Raw genomic sequence first — 22,264 nt, forward strand, 5'->3', positions numbered from 1 at the left:
ATACATCTCATTCAGCTGACAGGGGCGGGAAAATAAGCATTGCGTTTAGTGAAAAGTCAGCTGAAAACCATAATGCACTATAAAACATCTTTAGGTGGGTTTGGCAAAGGACACTGACCTCATTTATCTCTCAGAGGCTGAGAAGAGAGATGCAGCCACAGTGAAACAGTGTAAGAACAATGTGTCTCTCTGGAGTGGCCTCGCATGCCTTCTTGTGTTGAGTGGAAAGAGAAACAGGATGCAGGGAGGGTGAATTGATCGCCAGACCTTCCCATCGTCGCTGCATGCACATCTCACTCCAGAATTTAATATCAGTGTTGAACCGCTCCCTAATGGTTTAAACATGAGGAGAAGAGTCTCGCCTGAGCTTTCGTGTGGTTTAATCATCTCTCTCCTCTCTAGATCTCCTATGACTTGTGGCTATTTCAAGTACCTAACGATTATACGTGTGTTGACAACATACAGGAGTGCAGGTGCCATTCCTATGAACCAAGTCAAGTCAATGAATGACTAACAGTCCAGCACATGTGTGTGTGCACACGTGTGCAGCTCTTCACACGAGCAAACTCAAAAGGGCAAATTATGCAGCGCTGGAGTGAAGTTTTCATTCCTCTCTAATTTGTCAGACAGCAGAAGGTGTTGGTTGATTTTTCCCTTTTTTTCACCTCACGTCTTTGCTCAGCTTGTGAGTCACACCGGGTGTGTGTCATACTCAGCCCCATCAGAGCATGTCTGACACTCAAACTGGGAAGTGGAAAGGCAGATAGTAACCGCTGTAGCTCATGATTGAGACGCCATAATACACACCAGTAAAAGTAGTATTATCTGTGTGTGTGTGTTGTAATTGAAATCTTTCAAAACAAGACTCCACAGAATTACAGTTATCTATAACATCAGCGGTTATTACATCTATGTCCTTTCATTACATGCCCCAGTTTATTTCAAACGTCATGGTACCTGGGGGGGGGGGGGTTCTGGTGGTCCAGGCTGCACCAGGAGGTCCATGAGAGCAGGGGTTAGCATGAGGAATTAAGCCATAGCACAGAAAGCAGTCCTGCTTCAGATTATCAAGTAAATATCTGCTTGGATGGATAATCATCATATTTTCCAGTCCGGCTTTTATTACAGCCAATATATTGATTTGAGTCCCGGTCAAGAATTTGTCAGCGTGTTAGGTCCAGCTTTTTTCTCTCTCACTGTGTCTTTCAAATGCCTGGGTGGCTGAGAGTGGCGGCTTCAGGTCACCGACTTGTGGAAGTACCCCAGATGTCCCTGACAGCGTCCGCAGTCACACGCTGTTACTGAGAGCGTTATGTGAGAGAAAGACAAGGTGTGTCTACTCTTTGCCGGGTCAAGTGCATCTCTGCAGTCTGTCATTTTACACACAGAGATGCTGTGCAACGCTGCAGAACATCTGCCTAAATGGCTGCAGCAGTCATACCTGCATCACAGATGGCTGCTTGTCGCATGATGACACACTACTTTTTGCCGCGTTTGAAAGTGAGCAAGCTCATGTGGTCGGTAGATCATCATCCAGCAGGACCTTGTTGAAATGATGGAACTGTTTAGGAAAGAGTGTCAGTGTGGTTTGTTTATCTCTGCTGCGATGGAAGATTTGTTTATGCAGACGGCATGAGATGCTGGATATTTTTCAGATGTGTTGTTATGGAGACAAATATTTGGTTGAAAGCATTCGCCACAGTAACAATGATGTCACGCAGCCCGGAGCTGTGCGCTGTGAAGAGGCTTTATGGCATCTTCACGATCTTATCATCATCTCTTAAGACATTTTTCCAAAGTTCATCACTGAATAAGAATGTGAAGGTCAGGGTCTTAACAGCAGCTGGAAAAACTGAATGCTTGATTATACGTTGGTTCATCAGGACCTCTACAATGTCCGATTTTCTGCTTGAGCTCAAATACTTCCTCTGAAACACTGGCGCACTTCCTCATTTTTCACAGCTTCCCTCGAAACTTTGGGAAATGAGAAGTGCGACTACCTTGAGGTGAACCAGGGCACATTCTCACTAACTGCTCTCCTCATGTTCAGGTGAGATTAACCTTTCAGGGCCTCTGCATCAGTCTCAATTTCACATCTCTTGAGTTAGTACACAGAATAAAGAGGACTTCCTTGTGCCGTCCAAAGCGCTGAAATGCAAAGTAGTACAAGCAACAGCTTTCTGGCCTGTGTCCGTTATTGAATAGCAGCATCGATATTCAGCTCAGCTACTGACCGTAGCTTCCGCAGCCATGGGCACCTCATTGATAGTCAAGATGCCATTTTCATTTTAAAGTGATTCTTTTTGGATTAACATAACCTCAGGCATTAGAGGAAAGTTATTAATGTTTTGCACAGAAGCACAATCTAGTTTGAAAACAGCTAAGGTTTAAAGTTGGTGCTCTGCGTTTGCAGGGGATCTGGCTGTGATCCATGCAGAGCTGCAGAGAGATGTGCTCTGCCTCCGGACCGAGCGTTCAGTGAGGAAGGCCAAGAGAGGCCTCCTACAAAAGTGCACAGTGTGTGTGCTGTGTGAGCTCAGACCAGCAGCTGCCACCTAGTCTTGTCTAATATGCCACACTTGGCAGTGCCAAATTCCACTGTGACCTGTCTGTCTCCTCCTAGATTACAATATCCGGCTCCTCATATGCATTGTTTTATCTCATGGTATGTTCACTGTCAGCATTGTATGTTCAGACATTTTTCTTACGTCACTTTGCCGTTTGCTCTTTCTTATTCTACTCACCTGGCAATGCCTAGAGCCACGCTGCTATCTTTAGCGAAACTCTCTCCATTTATATAATGTTATTATTATATTAGTTGAGATTTTGTGCAGAGAAATAGTAGCCAGTAGACATTGGGCTTTTGGGCTAAACACATCTACTTTGGTTAGATTTTCCTTGTTGAAGAATTCATTCATGTCTCTTATGTTTGCATGAGGTCTTAGCAGAAAGCACAGACAACACAAAGCTTGCCGTTGGCAGCGTGACATGTGACTTTGCAGCTTAATAAAACAGCCTCTATTCGGCTTCACCGCACTGCTATCGGTCCCTTGGCTGTCATTGTTACTTGATCTACAGCATGTTTGACCTGTTTTGACTGGAAACGCTACTTAGTATAATGGCTTCATTCAGTCGCTTTTTAGTGTCAGTGCTGTATGGATGTTGAAATTTTAACATAACGTTGGCACACCTGTGTTGAACCAGTGGGCTACGATCGGGTCGATCTTTAATCAAATAGACTTATAGCCATTACTCCAAGCCTGTACAAATCTCTGGGAGTTAAGCCTGTGCTCATATTTTTTAATGTAGCTTGAGTATAGTGTCTGTTTGAATTTGTCCTACTTTCTCAGCTCACATTAATACTGTCACAGTATGAGTAATATTCGCAGTGTTTAATGGTATGGTTGAGACTCTCATTCCTGCTGCTTCTAATTTATTATTCCTCCTCTGTCAAGGTCAGGTTCACCTGCTTTTAAATCCCTTAAGCTTGTGAATAGTATGATAATATTTCTAATGTTTTTTTTCCTTTCCGACTCCTTTGACAGCACTTCCATGAAGGGCGTAAAGCACAGCAGCACATCGAGAGCTCGTGGAAACAGCTGGAATCAGTAAGTGACCCCATTAATGTGCAATACCACAATTGCTCACTAGTAACAGCTGTGATTAGTGAAAAATACTGACTAGGTTTTTTCACATTACTATTATTAGTATGTAGTCATAAAGCATTTAAAAGTCATATGAAATCAAGACTGCATTTCGGGTTCGATAGCATCTAACTAGGTTTATCATTGTCATCGTTTCCAAGTAACTGAAGTCATAAATTACTAAAACGCAAAGATTGTATTTAGATCTGTAATCAGTGTTTCTTGGCCGAGAAGCCAGAAATGGTGCTGTTTTCAGTTACAGCCTAATTAATGTACACAACCAGCAGCTATAACCACAGAACTGTACAATATTTTAATGAGCTACTCTCTCCAAATGCTGGAGACCCCAATGCATAAATGCATATAAGCTGAAAATACTGATATTCCTTAACGTTTGACAGAGAAACAACAGCCTGAAGTTTAACTTAGCTGAATTAATATTAAGAGGGATGAGAGGTCAAAGGTTTGATGAGACTGGATTTGTTAGCTCCGATGCTAACAAATGTGGGTATTTTAACCCTAACCTTTTCCCGAAAATGAAACTATGTATCAGAACCCAACCTTAGTCATGACATAAATCTAGTATTTATCTATATATCATAACTTCAAAGAAAACATCACACACAAGACTTACACTTGTTCTGGGTATTCATCAAATCATATATCAAGGTCTAGAGAATAAGGGGATAAAAAACTACTGTCTGTTGACCTCAATTGCTCAAGGCCTCACAGTCAGTCATCAGCATCAACACCACCATACTAAAGCACATGCTACGGCAGACATGTGAGTACATCATCATCAAAAACTGAAGGAGCACAGGCAGGAGGTGGCAAACTGAGTTTCTAAATGGAAAAGAGAACATCAGCAGAGGGCTGGGCACAGAGCCCTGAGGGACATCCTGTTCTGTCTTCACCAGAAACCTCGAACAATGTGCCTCAAACCAGAAACGAAGACAGGATAGTGGATACAAGTATGAGAAGGATATTCAGGACGGCCTCTTACATCAAGATGGAATTATAATAGATAAAAAACATTGCAGTGCTGCAGGATTTCTGGCAGGCTGATAATGTTAAGAATGTGAAACATCTGAAGAATCTGATAAGTAGAGGTAGAAATGTGCGTCCTTTAAGGTGTCAGTATTTGGGCAGATTAACATTACATCACAATACATTACAGGGTAAAGTTAAAAACCTAGGTAAAAGCAAATCCGGGAGTGCCTTGTGTTTCAGTGAAGGAGCTGAGAGACAGATTGCCGCCTCTTATCTCTGCCTGGCCCCTCTGACAGGGGAGAGAAAGAGTGTGAGAGAGATGCAGAACTGCCTCGTCCTCCTCAAACTTCTCTGCGAGTTCAATGAGCCCATTGTGTGTGAGGCAGATAGGCATAGTTCAGAGTGCACGCTGGCCCAACAAACACTGATTGTTCCGTTAGAGGGGTCGAAAGAGGCTTGGATGAATGGTTGTTTTTCTGTACACAAATGACCACTATGAACATTTGTTTAATCTGCAGGCTGCAGACTTCGACAGACCCCATTGCTGTGTCAATGACAAACTGACCTCTATGGCACACAATGCTGTGCCTGAGATCCATGTGACGTGTATGTGCACGCTGTGACATTCATTACTATGCTTATTTAAAGGTCAAGTCATATAGTGTTTCCTGCTGCAGCTCATGGCTGGAAATTACTGATGCAATGTCCGTGATCATATTAAACTTGATTTCTCTGTTTTTTCAGTCTAAAAGAAAGTTCGAGAGGGACTGTAAAGAGGCAGACAGAGCGCAGCAGTACTTTGAGAAGATGGATGCTGACATTAATGTGACTAAGGCAGACGTGGAAAAGGTATGTGTCATCGCAGTCCTGTGCAGCAGCCACCAATCACACAAGCTTGTCCTATACCCTCAATGCTTAACACAACCGCCTGGCCTTCCTCACCCAACCTCCCACCTAACACCCTCCCCTTCCTCTCGCCATTTTCTTTTACCTTTTTGTCCCCTTCCACGCCCCCCTCCCCAGCCCTGACTCCTCATTCCTCTGAGCCCGGAGCAGAGATTGAGTGACCGTGTGTGTTTGATGCCAGCGTCTGTGTGTAAAAGCTGGCGTTGTCTCAGTGGCACAGCGATCTGCTGCTTAGCAAAGCTGATAGCAGCACCGAGTCCTCATTATCACTGAAGAGCAGCCACCACACGCTCTGAACGGGCTTTAGCAACATGAGGGACTGTATGCCCATGATGGCGCTTGTGTGTGTTTTTATGTGTGTTGTGGATTATACATACCAGCTGGCTTTCTTTTTCATAGCGAAGAATCTAAATATGTAGTTTGGCTTTTCTGTGATTACTCTTCCTCTTCAGTAAATCAACACATGCAGCGTTCATTCGATTCTCAGGGCTTGTAGACCAGAGCCCCCTGGGCCTGTGGCTGATGTCATTTCCTGTTGTCATAACCAATTAAAAGAGCCCTCAAAATCTCAGCCTTTAACCCACACAGCTCCCACGCCCGCAAGGCATCATGGGTCAGCAGCGCGTGCTCCGTGCTTCATCAGCTGTTGGAGCAGAGCTCAGGCTCAGAGTTGACACAGTTCAGACCCGATTATTATGCAAATATAGGCTGGAATAAAGAGTCTTTCTGCACTCTGGACATACAGCCAAAGAGCTACAATAGGTTTAGGCTAACACTGAACTCAGCTGGAAAGATCCGGAACAGCAGCTCAAGAAACCAGTCTTCAAACAAGAGCGGTGTTGTGCCTGATTACAGTCAATTCATTTAAGGCAGCATGAAAGACTCACACATGGCAAAGAACTCAGGGCTGTATTTTTTCGCTTGTGTCACTGTTTGTGTTATGTGATCATGTAAACAGCTCTTTGTCAGGTTCCTCTCGAATGGAGACGGCACCGAAATGTCCATATTTACATTTCTGCTGACCGTTTTCTGTCGACTTTTAGATTCTGTTCACTGAAATTCACCTTCGGTTCAATCCCTGTCGGTGCTTTAAGAATGCTCTGACTTCGAGGAGTTGATTCAGAACTTACTATCGAGCAAGAAGCACCAAATTAGGCTGAAACAAATGACGCCATCTATGGTCTTTGAATTTAGAAACAGCGCAGCTTTAAGACTCATGAATCCCTTAATGTGTGTTCCTCAAGCAGACCACACAATAAGATGCTGGAGACATAACCATGTACCTTTACATTCATAATGAATATGGATGCTTTTCACGATCTCGCCCTGCTCGCCAATGTACAGAATATTCGCCTTCTCATTTGCTGTTCCTCTCTGCGTGGGTTTCTTGACCCACCTCGGCTCTTTTTCACCTACTCACATTTCCATTATTCAGAAGTGAAAAACCTATAATGGAAAACACTGACTTCCCTCTGATCAGCCACTGTAGAAGATGATTGAATTTTCCTCCAACATATTTTTTCTTTAATTCTCAGGCGCTCTGTTGGTGTTGGTTTCCCCATATTGCGTCTGTGCTATCATTTCTACCCGCTGTGCATTTGCAACTTAAGTTTAAAGAAGGTGTGCGAGTGTGAAAAAGAGAAAGGGAGCGTTTGTTTTATTTCTGTAGCGTCTACCGGTTCTGTGAGTCTGTGGTTTGGCCGCGATACCACATGACTTCTCTACAAGCTTGGTGTTAAAATGTCTTCAGCTCTGTAGCATATAGAGTATATAGGCACTAGTGCACTTAATTACGTAATTACATTTGCATTTTTAAAGTCCTCGGTTTGGTTTTTGGTAAAAGATTTGGTCAGAAAATGTCAGATCATGTGTCTCAGTGTGTTTTTGTGTTTGCAGACGCACAGTCCCTTTGTTATTTAGAGGGCCTCTGGGTATTTATCAAAGGAAGGATGACATGTCACAACCTCAGCCTAGTTCATGTTTGGGTTTTAGCCACAGTTAAACCCATGAGGTCAAAGTAGGGTCTGGGTTGGACAGAACAGATGCATTATAGGAGAAGAGCAGAAGAAACTGTGGTTTGTAGGTGTAGATGTGTGCGTGTGTATACTTGTGTAGGTGTACATTAGCATTCTGCAGCTAAAGGCCGCCTTAGGGTTTGACAAGTGACTAATTCACTTTATCAATTAAGTTGCTTGTCAGTAACAATAAAAAAGAATCCACCAACGTTTGACCCAAACATACTTTGTCAAGCTCCAGGAGTGTTTGCCTCCCCGTTATGCTAAAAGCTGCTGTTTGTGGAGCTGAGCTGTTGTGGTTTTCACTGCAGCTGGAGCAAACCTCTAACTGTTCCCTCTCCTCCTCTGGCAATCAACTCCCTCAATTTGGGGTTTGGATTCACAGCCTAGATATCCGCAAAGCCTGTTACAGTTCTTTGGGGGACCCCTGGCCTTCACACGCTGACAGATTTCCCCATCGTGGAGATCCTCTGTTATAAAATAACACTATGCGCTCCTCTCCACTTTTGCTGTGCCTCTACTAATTGCATAAGACAGCACTTTACAACACCAGTATTTTAGTGGTGATTGTGTGTGTTTACCGTGATACCAACTTCCCCTTTTGAGTGATGACTCGCCTGGTGGTCCAGGAAGTGCATCTATGGCAACTTCTTGTTTAGCTGGAAACGGCTAACCATGCTTATTTTTTTGTTTATGTGTATGTGTGTGTGTTTGTACATCTATTTTATGCCATGCCTTGAAGCGAAGTTCCCACAAGGTAGGTCCAGTGGACAGAGAGCCTGTTATATCTGTGGGAACACACACTGTCTCGACCTGTGTCTCGATAAACACACACACACACGCTCTCCTGTGGAGTCTGACACGCAGGTCCCTGTTAGCACGCCCTGTCCTGTCTGACTGTGGTCTGCTCCCGTACGGTGGCTTGTCTCGCTGTCTTCTGCTGAACGCCTTTCTCGCCCTGATTTTTTTTTTATGCGTGATGTAAGAAAAATTCAGCGAGAGAAACACTGAATATGTTGCATAAGGCGACAGCTTTCATACCAACTTTCATTCAGACGTTCCTCATTTTTAGACGGATAGAGATGGAAATTTGATATGTAGAAGCTCACGTGTATACATACACAAACGTATGAGTAATAGAAGAAACAGGTACTTTCTAGAAAAGTACAGGATGCGACGTGGCTGCAGGCACAGCAGCTTGTTATGAGGTTTCGTTATCTGCCAGGGTACCATGGCTATGATGTGTACGCTTATCGTTTCCCCACATATCTGCACACTTTGCATGCACCTACACCAGCACATATCAATAAATGCATGCTCACAGGCCCACAGTTTAAACAGCTGGTCATCCACATGTGCTTTTTAGCTTTTCTCTGGATTTTGCGTACCTTTTTTTTTCCCCCGTTGTGGCTGTGACTATCATTTTCCACCAAGGTATTAACTGTCATCCCTCCTGTTCTGGAAATAATGCACCTTTGTGTCTGACGAGTGTCTCGGCTCTGATGTCCTCCTTTTCTTCTAGTGTGTCGGCTATTGCTTACCCATAAGTGTGTGACTGTGAGAGCGCTTGTCTCAGATTGTTGCGTGGGTGAAAACTGGACGGGGTCTTCTTAATGTTTCCCTCAGGACTGTGACAGATCAGGGTTATAATCCCTTCACTGCCCCGCACAGTTCCCTATATGGCTGCAGTTTTTTTTCTGTGGATCTGCATTCAGTGGACCAAATGCAATCAGGGGTTCATAAGGTGAACCTTTGTTATAAATGACCCAATCAAAACACTATTTATGTGAGGACAGGCCTCAGATCTCATGGAAAGGGGAAACAGATATGAGTACTTAGCTACACACACCCCACATGCTGCCTAGCTGAGATAATCTCATCTCCATCTGCTTGCCTTGGATCTGTAATAGGCTGCTCCTGCTGTGTTTCTGACTGCCTGCCTTAACTCCCTGAGACCGAACTAGCTTAAAATAATCAACATTATCAACAGCAGAGGTAGGCCAGACTGGGCGGGCAATCAAAATCCAAATCCCCCCGTCCTGCAGCCGGTGCAGGCTGTTGTTTCTCTTTGTGTGTGTTTGTTCTGGCCTACATACAGTATAGTCGAATGCCAATGGCTGTTGCTGCTGCCCGACTTGGATTTGCACCTGTGACCGTGCGTCCACGAGCTCTGTGTTTATGTGTGTATATGTGCATGCATGAACACTCATATGCACAAATTTGTCAACTCATGTAGGTTTTTATGCTCCGGCTGTGTGTGTGTGTGTGTGTGCGTGTGTGCGTGTGTGTGTATGTAACCCATATGTCTGTGTTAATCAGGGGACACTGAGGTTTAGTGCACAGAGCGCGTTTCTGACGTGCATGTTTGTGATGTGTTTTCTTCCTCAGGCACGACAGCAAGCTCAGATGAGGCACCAGATGGCTGCCGACAGTAAGAACGATTACTCCTCCTACCTGCAAAAGTTCAACCAGGAGCAGAACGAACATTACTTCACGGTTATCCCCAACATTTTCCAGGTAAACATGAGAGCATATGGCTGGTTTTCTGTTTGTTGTTGCATAGAATTACGCTTAGGCACCTGCTAACAAACAGAGCATCACATTTATTTAGGTCGCCACCCAAATAGGGTTGTCTCCACACAGAAGTATATATGTATATATATAGTATTTTGTTTCTTTCAAAACTCTGCGCACCCAGAGTGATTGAAAAGTCTGCCAGAATAGTTCATTCATGTGCTATCATTAGTGAGTTCATTTGCAGCCCACCGCCCCCGCTCCCCTCTGGGTTGGCTACTAAAAATAAATCTGCAACATGTGAGAAACACTGAGGGTAACGAGCCGTCATTAAGAAGAGCGCGGTTATTTTGCACAAGCTATTTGGAGCTTGAAAGTTTGAAATACAGAAATTAGTCTTTCCACATATTCACGATCTTTGAGTTTTCGCTTCTCGACTCGGGCGCTGCGTGACAGCGGGGTCAAACGTGAAAAAAGACGTTTGATGCTCAATATCAAAAAACATTTTGATCATTTTCCACACAAGCTCTGTCCACTCAACCCTTCATGTTTACTTATGAATATGCTCACATGTTGACGCAGAAACTTCAAGACATGGAGGAGAAAAGAATCGAGAGGATAGGAGCGTGCATGAAGACGTTTGCAGACGTGGACCGCCAGGTGCTGCCCATCGTGGGGAAATGTTTGGACGGCATGACGAAAGCCGCTGAGTCCATCGAGCCCAAGAGTGTGAGTATGCACATTAGGATATTTGCACACACACGCCACCATATGGGACATACTACTCAGTCAGCCAGGGTGTCAATCACAACCCACACACTACTGACTACTGGAGCAACAAGTGTGCCAGTGGGCTGCTGCTCTTGGGGGCGAGGTTTTAGAAAATACAAATAGCCCACCTGTAAAGCTGAACAAAATGATTCAATTCATGTGTTGACCTTCCCTTTATAGTAAGAAAATCAATGAGATACAATCATGCGCTGCATTTCCCACATGAGCAACTCCTCTGGCTTTGTGTCAACTAAAAATACAATTCCCCTCAACGATGAGTGACAAATAAGTTCCATATGAGCACGAGTGATTTCCCCTTGAGCTCCAGCCAGTGAGTTAAAAGCTGCAACAGCCAGAGTTTCAGCCTCAGATGATGCTGAAAATCTGAGGAAAATGGTTGAAATTGAAGAGGACATGACCTGATTCATTACTCACAGTGCCCGCCGCGCTGGCCCTCTTCCAGAGGACGGTCCACTCTCGATGCACACGCTGAGCTGAGAATTCACCATCAAGTGTGGCCGCAGTCCATTCAATTTAAAGGAGCGCTTTGATATTTTGGGCAATGAGCTTGTTCTCTTTCTGGCAGAGAGTTATACAAGAAGATTAATACCACTTTTGCAGCTTTAATGTAAGTAAAGAAGCAACTGCTAGAAGCCGGCTAGCTTAACATAAACAGTGGAAAAGCTAGTCTGCTGGAAACACATCCTCCTCCCAGCTCCCTCAAAGTTCACCATCACGTTATATCTCATGCGTTGAATCCTTTCAAAAACAGAAGTGTGAAAACCACAATTCATTGTTTCACACATGGTAATGTCCTGGCCTGATTCTTGGCCCGGAGGCAACTCCAGGAAGTTACTGGTCCCAGCCAAGAAGTAGTCTGGCTCATAACTCTGAGTGATACAACGAATTGTGGTTTCTACTTTTGTTACTGTGCAGAATACACAAGGTATAACTTGTTGATAGGTGACGCTAGCTTTCCCTCCTGTTTGCAGTCTGGTTTAAACTGCTGGCTGTAGCCTTAAATTTAATGGACAGTTGTAAAAGTGGTATTAATCCTCTCATCGAGCTCTCTGCCACAAAGCGAATCAGGTTATTTCCCCAAAATGTTAAACTGTCTTTTAAATGTTTGAACCCTTTCTGAAATAGGAAGCTGAATCAATGTGCTTATTGTCCCATTGTCTGAGTTCTGTTGAACAGAGCTCCTGTGAACCTCTATTTTCAGTTTACACACTTCTGTGAAGCTAATATGCAGTTGCTGGCTTAAATTCTGCCCCGTTGCTTATTATTATTATTATTATTATTTATTATTTGGATATTGAAATGAAAGTCAGCTTTTTGTCTACGTTAATGAGAAAATGAGCCGTGTGATATATGGAGGTGTCACATGTTGGCTGCTTTCCGTATGACAAAGGAAATCTGCAGGGACTGCATACTATGTGTGTGTGTGTGTGTGTGTGTGTGTGTGTGTGTGTGTGTGTGTGTGTGTGTGTGTGTGTGTGTGTGTGTGTATCAAGCAGTGTTTATGGCCCAGCTCCAGGGAGATGACTCCAGCCTGTGACTGGCTGCTGCAGTAAACAACAGCGGGGAATAACACATCACATGCTCCTCTCCGTCTCTCTTCCTCTCACAGTCTTCTCTCATGCATGCAGTGCACAGCAGCACCTCTTTGACCCCTGATCCTAACTCCAACCAGACCCTCTTCCCTTATCAGTTCAGATAGAGGCTGATGCACACTGCTCTTGATTAATGTTCCTCTTCCTGTGTCTGAGGAGCCTGGCAGTGTCCCCGACCTCAGTGTTTTTGTCATAACTCCTGGCTGACAGATTCGGGTCTTTTCCTCTTTCTTCTGTGGCCCACAAACTGAATAATGACAGTTGCTCTCCCGCTTTCTTTTCATGACACATTCAAGAACTGCTATCAGGCAAAAACTGCTGTAAACACGAGCGTCACCAGGCCTCCATTGTGTTGCGTCTTATCTCCAGACCTGCTGATTAGCTGGAAAATCTAAACAAACACAGATCCCTGTTTTAGTCATTGCTTTGCATTTCATGCCTCTGCCATTGAATTAAAAAGTGGATTAAAATGCATCATAGAGGTGCCGCTGACTGCTGCAAACACTCCTCCCCCACCAGGACTCGAAACAGGTTGTGGAGTCCTACAAGTCCGGGTTCGAGCCCCCGGGAGACGTGGAGTTTGAGGACTACGGCCAGGCCATGAAGAGGACTGCGTCTGACACCAGCCTGACCAACCCCAGAGAGGCCAAGGAGAAGTCCGCTGGCAAGAGCAAAGGCAAACTGTGGCCTTTCATTAAGAACAAGAACAAGGTAACACATGAATGCACGCTTAACACAGAGCCACATTTACACTCGAGCGTACAGCAGAGCCTGGCTGGTTTTAGTGCATTTGGCTTCCTCTCCCGGAGGTCACCTTGCGCTGCGGGGAGACTTCTGTGGGGTGGGGTGGAGGGCTATAACGTTATGTTGGTTCTGTCTTGTAATACAGTGGCTATAAGAAATATATGTGTTCAATGTCACATTCGTAGTATCTGTTACATTTGTAGCACTGCTGCTGTTTGATTTAGTTTCATTTTTGTGTAGATTCTTTGAATTTCGTTTACTTATTTTAAGCTCAAGAAATCTGTTGCTGGTTCATGTTACTATTGCCATTTTTGTTGTTATTATTCGCCACCCGTTTCCCCCTCCCCCGGCAATCACCCTCACCGATTTTGGAGCCTCCCTTCTGTAACACACACTAATGCATTTCTACCTTCATCTTGTGGACGGACTCAAATGGCAGATATTAACTTGATCTGAAATAACAGTCTCCCTTCACCGTGTGTTCCATTGACTGGTAATCATTCCTCGAGCAGCCTCCTTCAGTTTCCTGCTTCTGAAACTGATCTCTCACTGTCCTATGGGCTGGTGGCACTGTTGGTATTAGGCGAGAGCATGAGTAATTGGGTGTGTGTGTGTGTGTGTGTGTGTGGGAGAGAAAGGCTGGAAGCTAGTGTGTGTTGTTGAGACACCCCAGCGTACTGACTGTATGTGTAGAACATGGTGTTTGAGCTCATTGTATCTACTGTGTGCAAGCTCCCAAAACTAAGGTGTACTTATTCAGAGCAACACATTTCAATCATCTTTGCTTGATGTACTCAGGATTCATTTTCTATACTGAGTATTTGGGAGCACAAACAGCCACACACACACAGGTATTTCTGCTGCACATGCACACACTCACACATGCATGCAAGCATAACAGACACATACCAAAATAAAGCATTATATTGATAATTTAGTGGAAAATCACCATTACTGCCTCACAGAAGCAGGCTTCAGTGATGTCTTTGTGTTTGAGAGGAGGGTTTCTGAATCACTTCGCCATGCATGCGCATTGTGTGGTGTCTTAGAGCTCATCACTGCTTCACTCTCTAACTCCTCAACTACTGGTTGATGAATTGTGCAGTCAGGTGTTTCACGACAGCAATAAGCAATTAGATTTCTCGGACGATGACCTCAAATTCAGCTGCTGCTATCCTCTGGGATGTGGTGAATTTCTCGTCCCAGCTGGCATGCGATGAGGTCGGGAAGAGAAAAATGAAAGGGAATTTCCAACGTGGAAGCCTGCATGCGCTTTGACTGAAACTCTCTGCTGTTTGCTTCGTTGCAGCCGCTTGCTTTAACACGTTTTACGCTTCCTGCTCACTCTCTTCTTTTTAACTCTGTTTTTTATTTGTGTGTGTGTTTTATATGTTTGACATTTTTTTCCGTGACATAACAACTGATACACTAGGTTTGACGTTCCTTTGGTTATCTTTTACGTTCTGTTTGGGTTTTCTGTTGTGTGTTTATTTTTCAATATTTGTAGGAGGCTTATTTATTTCGTTTTGTGTTCCCTCCTCCTTTTCCTCCTTTGTCTTTTTTCGTTGGATTCTTGCCCCCTTCTTCTTCTTCTTCTACTTCTTCTTCTTCCATGTTTTTCCTCCTCCTCTCCGCCACGGCTCCCTCTCTTACTGGTAGCTTATGTCCCTGTTAACGTCCCCCCACCAGCCCCCACCTGCCCCCCCAGCCTCATCCCCGCCCTCACCCTCTGCTGTTCCCAACGACCCCCAGTCTCCCAAGCAGCACAAGGAGCCCCTCTCCCACCGCCTCAACGACTTCATGACCTCCAAACCCAAAATGCACTGCCTCCGGAGCCTGAGGCGAGGGGTAAGTGTGTGTGTGTCCGGCAAGCTTCGTGCATGTGTGTGTGTTTCTCTCTACACCTGTATCTGAGCTGTGTACCTGCTACACTGTATGAGTGAAGTGACACAAAGGTAGAGTAGTCGTATCTATGCTTTACATCTGTTTCGGTCATAATGCCTACATGGTATGATCACATAGCAGGTGATTGAACCTTACCTCTGTTACCAGTAACTGAATGCATCTATATGTAGGCAGTGTGACCTCAGCTCAAAACAGTACTCGCATTGGGCAATTATAGGTTTCATTTTGACATTTTGCTCTTCAGAACTGCTTTAAAAATGGCAGTGAACACCAGCAGTAGACCAGGCCTCTTGCCTTCACTCATACAGTGTTCAGCCTTTTCGCTTCTCTAGCATGCTTATGTAGCGCATAACTATGAATCCATGGTACTTGTCTGACTCACCAGCAGTCTCTCCATCTTGTCCCTTCATTCTCCATATTAACTGTGCTCACAATGACAGTCCCTCTCACCCACCTTCCCCCCTTTGACAGAAATTAGCAAGATGCCTGAGCAGTCTTGGCAGCAGCATGGAGACTGCAGTTGCTCCCTGCGCACTACTCTGAAGTCTATGCTGGAGGCGGATTCGTTTTGTTTTTTTGCAAATGGTATTTGGAGGGAACATGGAGAGGAGGGTTAAACCTCACAAAATGAACAAAGTTATGGGTTGCATTCATGGCAGCTGGCTGACTGAGTCGCTCCATGTGGAAGGAGAAAGCCGTTAGAGTAATTTTAGTTGGCTTACTGGAGGGTGGTTTATCAGTGTTAGCCCGGGGTCCTGGTGGGTGTCATCACCAGTTCCCATTCTAAAGTCCAGTGTGTGTTGTGATGGAGACTCTGGGCCAGGCCAGGTCATAGCACTCCTTCCCGTAATGCTTGTCCACCCTCCAGCTCTCCCTGACCTCAGGAATGGGCGGTAACTCACGTGTTCCTTCCGGACTTCTACAAATATAGCTTTTGTTTACGCTCATATTTTGAAAAGGGCAGCAGTTACTCAGAGTAAAAACATTTGTATGAATTGGTGCTAACATGACCTCCGAAAAGAAAAAAGAACAATTCGGCGCACCAGTGCAGTGTGCAAGCATATCATTGAGGAAATGATTGAAGGTCAGCACAAGAAAAGGGAAGCGTGTATTTTTTCTAGCGCCGCACAGGTCTAGCAGGAAGTACACGTTTCTGAAAGCGGAAGTGCTGAAACAGCTCTCGAGAAGAGCGATAAAGAACGTACAGAGTTAAATCTGATGCATTGTTGTCCAGTGTACACAGATGTAATAGATTGAGGTTTGACCTCACTGTAACATTTCATAGCAGGAGAATGAGGTTTTCTAGTGTTTGAGAGTGTCGAAAGCCCTTTAGAGAATCAAAGACCTCGACCAATCAGGCTTTAAACTGCACTCCTTTCCATATCTCATGACAATACATTGAATTAATTCGTGCAGCTTTTCATGTCTCATGGCAGTAACCTGTTTCTGTTTCCATGTGTATAGATGTTGTTTGATTCAGAGTGAATTTTTACAGTATAATTTCTTTCTTTCTGGAATAAATTTACCGTACATGATAGTAACAGAAGCTGCCTTGTTAATCCAGTCAAACAGCAAGTCTTTTAGGGACACCAGCCCCACTGCCTCACTGACACAGACTCTTTGGACTAATGCCTGTGAACAGCTGCTGGTAGGAACGTCAGGGCGATTCCTCAGCTCTTTCACAAACAAGCTCGCATCCATCTGGTCAAGCTGAGCGAACTGCAGTAGCAACACTTCAACCCCAGCACTACAGTGTCATTCTGAGAAGGAGGGCTTATTTTTAATAGGGCATCTGCAGGTGCTGGAAAGCTTTTAATACACTTCCCCCCAGAAAAGTCTTTAAATTACAAGAGTCTTTGTATGTTTTCTCTTGTCAGTTATAAAATGTTTCTGTATCCGACTGTGGGCTGTCAGGAGATGTTACACGCTTTGAATTAAAAGCGAGATTGGTGCGACATTGGATTGTAGGCGTAGGAGGCTGTTCAGTCCTTTTTTGTAGAGTTTCAGTCGGAACCATCTGGCTGTAGCTGCTAGCTGCTAACAGCTTGGAAGCTCTTTCTTTCAGACTGGGCGATTTTAGATTTTCGCAAACTCAAAAGAATGAATCATAGTCAGTTGGTTTATCAGACCATCCATCCATTTTATGCCACTCACCCAGGCCTTATTTGATCAGTAGGAGTTATTCCATCCATCCATCCATTATCTTCCGCTTATCCGGGGCCGGGTTGCGGGGGGAGCAGTCTGAGCAGGGACGCCCAGACTTCCCTCTCCCCGGACACTTCCTCCAACTCTTCCGGGGGGATCCCGAGGCGTTCCCAGGCCAGCCGAGTGACGTAGTCACCCCAGCGTGTCCTGGGTCTTCCCCGGGGCCTCCTCCCGGTGGGACATGCCTGGAACACCTCCCTAGGGAGGCGTCCAGGGGGCATCCGATAGAGATGCCCGAGCCACCTCAGCTGACTCCTCTCGATGCGGAGGAGCAGCGACTCTACTCTGAGCTCCTCCCGGGTGACAGAGCTCCTCACCCTATCTCTAAGGGAGCGCTCCGCCACCCTGCGGAGGAAACTCATTTCAGCCGCTTGTATCCGGGACCTCGTTCTTTCGGTCATGACCCAAAGTTCATGACCATAGGTGAGGGTAGGAACGTAGATTGACCGGTAAATCGAGAGCTTCGCCTTTCGGCTCAGCTCCTTCTTTACCACGACAGACCGATACAGCGACCGCATTACTGCAGCCGCTGCACCGATCCGCCTGTCAATCTCACGCTCCATCCTTCCCTCACTCGTGAACAGGATCCCAAGATACTTAAACTCCTCCACTTGAGGCAGGAACTCTCCTCCAACCTGAAGGGAGCAAGCCACCTTTTTCCGGTCGAGAACCATGGCCTCGGACTTGGAGGTGCTAACTCTCATCCCAGCTGCTTCACACTCGGCTGCGAACCGCCCCAGCGCATGCTGAAGGTCCTGGCTCGAGGAAGCCAACAAGACAACATCATCCGCGAAAAGCAGAGACGAAATCTGCCGGCCTCCGAACCGAACCCCCTCCGGCCCCTGGCTGCGCCTAGAAATCCTGTCCATAAAAATGATGAACAGAACCGGTGACATAGGGCAGCCCTGCCGGAGTCCAACATGCACTGGGAACAGGTCCGACTTACTGCCGGCAATGCGGACCAAGCTCCTGCTCCGGTTGTACAGGGACTGTACAGCCCTCAACAGAGGGCCTCCAACCCCATACTCCTGGAGCACCTCCCACAGAATGACGCGAGGGACACGGTCGAATGCCTTCTCCAAGTCCACGAAGCACATGTGGACTGTTTGGGCAAACTCCCATGAACCCTCAAGCACCCTGTGGAGGGTATAGAGCTGGTCCAGTGTTCCACGGCCAGGACGAAAACCGCATTGTTCCTCTTGAATCCGGGGTTCGACTATCGGCCGGATTCTCCTCTCCAGTACCCTGGAATAGACTTTACCAGGGAGGCTGAGGAGTGTGATCCCCCGATAGTTGGAACACACCCTCCGGTCCCCCTTTTTAAAAAGAGGGACCACCACCCCAGTCTGCCAGTCCAGAGGCACTGTCCCCGTCTGCCACGCGATGCTGCAGAGGCGTGTCAACCAAGACAGTCCTACAACATCCAGAGACTTGAGGTACTCAGGGCGGATCTCATCCACCCCCGGCGCTTTGCCACCGAGGAGCTTGCGAACTGCCTCAGTGACTTCAGCCCCGGTGATGAATGAATCGACCTCCAAGTCCCCAGTCTCTGCTTCCTCTACGGAAGACATGACAGAGGGATTGAGGAGATCCTCGAAGTATTCCTTCCACCGCCCGACAATATCCCCAGTCGAGGTCAACAGCTCCCCACCTCCACTGTAAACAGTGTTGACAGAAAGCTGCTTCCCCCTCCTGAGGCGCCGAACGGTTTGCCAGAATTTCCTCGAGGCCAACCGGTAGTCCTCCTCCATGGCCTCCCCGAACTCCTCCCAGACCCGAGTTTTTGCTTCTACAACCGCCCGAGCTGCCGCACGCTTGGTCTGCCGGTACCCATCAGCTGCCTCAGGAGTCCTATGAGCCAACCAGGCCCGATAGGACTCCTTCTTCAGCTTGACGGCATCCCTTACTTCCGGTGTCCACCACCGGGTTCGGGGGTTGCCGCCACGACAGGCACCGCCGACTTTACGGCCACAGCTATGGACGGCTGCATCAACAATGGAAGTGGAGAACATGGTCCATTCGGACTCAATGTCTCCAACCTCCCTCGGGATCTGGTTGAAGCTCTCCCGGAGGTGGGAGTTGAAAACTTCCCTGACAGCGGGTTCCGCCAGACGTTCCCAACAGACCCTCACGGTACGTTTGGGTCTGCCAAGTCTGTCCCGCTTCTTCCCCTGCCAGCGAATCCAACTCACCACCAGGTGGTGATCAGTTGACAGCTCAGCCCCTCTCTTTACCCGAGTGTCCAAGACATACCGCCGAAGGTCAGATGATACGACTACAAAGTCGATCATTGACCTCCGGCCTAGGGTGTCCTGGTGCCACGTGCACTGATGGACACCCTTATGCTCGAACATGGTGTTCGTTATGGACAAACTGTGACTAGCGCAGAAATCCAATAACAGAGCACCACTCGGGTTCAGATCGGGGAGGCCGTTCCTCCCAATCACTCCCCTCCAGGTGTCACTGTCGCTGCCCACGTGAGCATTGAAGTCTCCCAGCAGAACAATGGAGTCCCCGGTTGGAGCACTTTCCAGTACCCCTCCCAGGGACTCCAAGAAGGCCGGGTACTCTACGCTACTGTTCGGCCCGTAGGCCGAAACAATAGTGAGAGACCTATCCCCAACCCGAAGGCGCAGGGAAGCGACCCTCTCGCTCAGCGGGGAGAACTCCAACACATGGCGGCTGAGCTGGGGGGCTATAAGCAAGCCCACACCAGCTCGCCGCCTCTCACCGCGGGCAACTCCAGAGTAGAAGAGAGTCCAGCCTCTCTCAAGGAGTTGGGTTCCCGAGCCCAGACTGTGTGTGGAGGTGAGCCCGACTATCTCTAGCCGGTACCGCTCAACCTCCCGCACTAGCTCAGGCTCTTTCCCCCACAGTGAGGTGACATTCCATGTCCCCATAGCCAGAGTCGTTGTCCAGGATTTGGGTCGTCGGGGCCCCCGCCCACGACTGCTACCCATTCCACATAGCACCGGCCCCTTCTGATCCTTCCTGCGGGTGGTGGGCCTACGGGAAGGCGGGCCCACGTCGCTCCTTCGGGCTGTGCCCGGCCGGGTCCCGTGGGCAAAGACCCGGCCACCAGGCGCTCGCCTGCGAGCCCCAACCCCAGGCCTGGCTCCAGGGCGGGGCCCCGGTGACGCCAATCCGGGCGACGTACGCTTCCTTGCTTTAATTTCTTTCATAAGGGGCTTCTTGAACTGCTCTTAGTCTGACCCGTCACCTAGAACCTGTTTGCCTTGGGAGACCCTACCAGGGGCATTAAGCCCCGGACAACATAGCCTCTAGGATCATTCGGGTACTCAAACTCCTCCACCACGATAAGGTGGCAGTTCAAGGAGGAGAGTAGGAGTTATTATTATTAGCAATTCTAGGTCATATTGCCCCTACTGGTTTTCCATTATATTTTGTGGCTGGTAGTATTCATTCATCTGGGTCTGAAAAGTCGTAAACTTACCATCACGTAATCCTGCAGAAACATGGTTTAAAGGTTTAGCAGAGCGAAGGCTAAGATGTAAAAGATATAAAACCTACTTAAATCAATCAAATACATTGTTAGTCCTGTCCCACCTCCTGCAAGGAGAACAGAGTCTCACATTAGGGATTAGCTGTGCCAGTGGAGGTGGGGTGTTGTGTCTCTCCCTCTGCAGGAGAGCCTTTGTGTGCTGCATACGAGCTGTCTGATCCATCCACAGTTACAGTGTACATGTGCGCGTGTTATGTGTCTTGTGCGGGCTGAAAAAGAGAAAGCCTGTGTGTGTTCTGGGAGTCAAATTGAGACGGTATGCAGTTTTAGAGCTTTAAGACGTCCGTGATGTTTTGTGAGTTCTCACTGACAGAGCTGTATTCTTTCTGACAACCACCACAGCAGCAATCCCCGCGCTCGCTCATTTGTCACAAAGAGCTTATGAAGAGGACTCTGGGCCGACCCACATATGCTTTCGAAGCAAGGCAATATGTTGTAAGTGTGTGAGTGAGGTGAGCGTGAGTACCAGCGGTGTGTGTGTGTGAGGTGAGCCTGAGTACCAGCGGTGTGAATGAATATTGAATGTGTGCCGATGAGTGTGATTAGTAAAAGCCCTGTACAGCACATGCAGTAGCCTCATCAATAATAATTTGTTGTGTGACATGTTCGGTCTCTGCGAGGAGACTGTCTGTCACATTTCATGAGGCAAAATGTCCTCACAAAGGAGGCTAGTGTCTGTGCCTGGCTCGGTATTGATCACATGGCTCTGACACGTGTACAGTCGGGACGAATGATCGGCGAAGATGATGACTTCATCCCACATCTCACATGTATCAGCTTGAGGGTTCTTGTTGCTCGCAGCTGTTTCAGGGCTTCCCCACCGAGCAGCTACAAGGGGTCAATTCACAAAGTGTCACAAGCACCTGAGGCTGTGGGGGATTATGGGCGCGAGGATGCTGTTCATCCCACCCAGCAGTCACCCCTCCTCGCTATTTAAATCTCACCCTCAGCTGGATGTAAAATTAGTTGAGGTGTTGGTCACACTTTGGGTCTGGCTTCAGCCTACAGTACCCAGAATTCACCCCTCCAGGGCTTTCTTTGTGCTGGTGTACCATCCTGCAGCGATGTTATCTGTCTGTGAGGGCCATGATATACCTGTATGTCTATGTCTGTCTGGGTGTGGTCTGTGGACCAGCAAACTTTAGCAAACTTCTAAGAATCACGCTGAAGAAGAGTTCTCAGGAGCAACCTTCACCTTCGCTGAAAGTGAAGAATAAAACACATTTATCATACAGTTGATTCATCACATGTGGTCAGTATAGCCAGTATATTTAAGTACAGTGTGGATGCATGGATGGTGATTGCATAGTAAACCACTGCACATGCAACTAACAGGTTAAAACTAGTACAGTTACTCCAGAGCATGCAGCTCTGTCTGACTTAACAAACCTCTGGAGTTGTCTTACATTTAAGTTGTAAGAAATATGATAAATA

The 22,264-nt window shown here is 46.8% G+C and overlaps 1 protein-coding gene across 10 annotated transcripts in view; it reads left to right on the forward strand.

Moving 5' to 3' along the window:
- fnbp1b (formin binding protein 1b) overlaps positions 1-22,264 on the forward strand; it is a 56,743-nt gene that overhangs the window by 22,653 nt on the left and 11,826 nt on the right. For 3 of the 10 annotated variants that reach the window (XM_070989237.1, XM_070989235.1, XM_070989238.1), the window contains exons 5-12: positions 3,546-3,608; positions 5,379-5,483; positions 8,298-8,312; positions 9,944-10,072; positions 10,652-10,798; positions 12,973-13,164; positions 14,857-15,045; positions 21,173-21,265. In XM_070989237.1, coding sequence (XP_070845338.1) covers positions 3,546-3,608; positions 5,379-5,483; positions 8,298-8,312; positions 9,944-10,072; positions 10,652-10,798; positions 12,973-13,164; positions 14,857-15,045; positions 21,173-21,265 — 933 coding nt within the window. The remainder of the gene's footprint in view (positions 1-3,545; positions 3,609-5,378; positions 5,484-8,297; positions 8,313-9,943; positions 10,073-10,651; positions 10,799-12,972; positions 13,165-14,856; positions 15,046-21,172; positions 21,266-22,264) is intronic. The other 7 variants (XM_070989243.1, XM_070989245.1, XM_070989244.1 and 4 more) reach the window with 4 other exon arrangements.

Source organism: Chaetodon trifascialis, chromosome 20 (genome assembly GCF_039877785.1).
Source record: "Chaetodon trifascialis isolate fChaTrf1 chromosome 20, fChaTrf1.hap1, whole genome shotgun sequence".
Lineage (NCBI taxonomy): Eukaryota > Metazoa > Chordata > Actinopteri > Chaetodontiformes > Chaetodontidae > Chaetodon > Chaetodon trifascialis.